Genomic DNA, 1258 nt, shown 5'->3' with positions numbered 1-1258 from the left:
TCTACTGTTTTTTTCTACATAATTACGATTAGCTTAAACCCTTAAACAACACGGTATGATTATTACAAAAGGTCAAAGGGATGAAATTATCGATGAGGGAAATAGGGTGTTTACAGGTTTCATGATAGTCTACATTTTCCGCAGGGATCTAGAGACTAACTATGCAAAATTTGGTCTAGATCAAAGAGTTTAGGAATCAACAGGGAATGTGCACACAGACATTCTAGTTTATTTTTACATTACGATTAATTCAAAAAATTTACTCAACTGATCGAAGAAGATTTAAATATGTAACAGACATCCTAACAATCTAAAATAAATGCATACGTAGTTATTAATTGTTCTTTCTTCCCGTAAGAATTAACTTCTTTGTTACTAGTCAGACTAGTAGATAATTTAAAAAAGTATTTATGTTACTTACACTGCTGAATGTTCTAAGAGATAGATCAATAAAATTTCCTGCTTTAAGTTTTAATGGAGTTATAGAAATGGCTATGAGTAAAATCAATGATCGCGCTTTTGTATCCGGAAGATGATGCCATTCCAAAGTACATGCTGTTAATGCGACTTTGTCTCCCTAATTTTTATTAATTAAATACAAGCGTCAGCAATGCAAACAAAAAAAAATAACGTTTCGCTAATATTCCGCTTCATTACGGTTATTGTGTGTCTCCGACGGTGAATAACAATCAACATACCTGATCGATGACTTGCTCGCCCATGTAGCAATATATAAATACGTTGAAACAGAGCATTATTAGCGCAATAAAAAATGCGACCAGTCGAACAATATTATGATTTTCCCATTCCTGTAAATACAACAATTTTATGAATCTTTTTATAGAACGCAACATCACAACACGGAGTACATTGCCACATCATGTTTATCAAAATTTGTATTTTCCTTAAAACTGATCGTTACATATTCTCCGCACCATGATCACGTAATATCCTACTAGGCATAGCATGAAAGTAGACCCCAGGACTTCTATTAAACTCGGATACTGAATGGTACTCTGCACCAATTGTAAGAAACTAAAATGTATGACGAGAAAACTATAAAAATCGTGTTTAACAAAAATCACTAGTTGCTAATCCAAAATTTCTTCAATAATTGATGACACGTTACCCATTTTGCGTAGAACCTATCGCGTATAAGCTCTGACATAGTCTCTAGTGAAGTTAGAATTATATTAAAGAATCAGCGAATAGACCTCATTATTGTACGCAAGAAAGAACTCACTTCCTTGTTTTAATT

The 1258-nt window shown here is 33.0% G+C and overlaps 2 protein-coding genes across 2 annotated transcripts in view; both read right to left on the bottom strand.

The window, feature by feature from the left end:
* The window catches only part of LOC112457391, a 12386-nt gene that overhangs the window by 2263 nt on the left and 8865 nt on the right, over positions 1-1258 (bottom strand). The window contains exons 6-7 of the mRNA XM_025020400.1: positions 936-1035; positions 699-809 (exon numbers count right to left, since the gene is read on the bottom strand). Of these exons, the coding sequence (XP_024876168.1) occupies positions 699-809; positions 936-1035 (211 nt within the window). The remainder of the gene's footprint in view (positions 1-698; positions 810-935; positions 1036-1258) is intronic.
* On the bottom strand, positions 27-1106 carry LOC112457404 (odorant receptor 4-like). Its single transcript, XM_025020423.1, has 4 exons — positions 936-1106; positions 699-809; positions 422-577; positions 27-310 (listed from the first exon to the last, which is right to left on the bottom strand). The coding sequence occupies exons 1-4, from the start codon at positions 966-968 to the stop codon at positions 260-262; spliced, it is 351 nt and encodes a 116-aa protein (XP_024876191.1). The 5' UTR covers positions 969-1106; the 3' UTR covers positions 27-259.

The sequence above is a fragment of the Temnothorax curvispinosus genome, unplaced genomic scaffold, assembly GCF_003070985.1.
Source record: "Temnothorax curvispinosus isolate PA1 unplaced genomic scaffold, ASM307098v1 QBEX01007752.1, whole genome shotgun sequence".
NCBI lineage: Eukaryota > Metazoa > Arthropoda > Insecta > Hymenoptera > Formicidae > Temnothorax > Temnothorax curvispinosus.
Note: the sequence above shows the minus strand (reverse complement) of the source record. Positions and strands in the feature narration are given on the sequence as shown.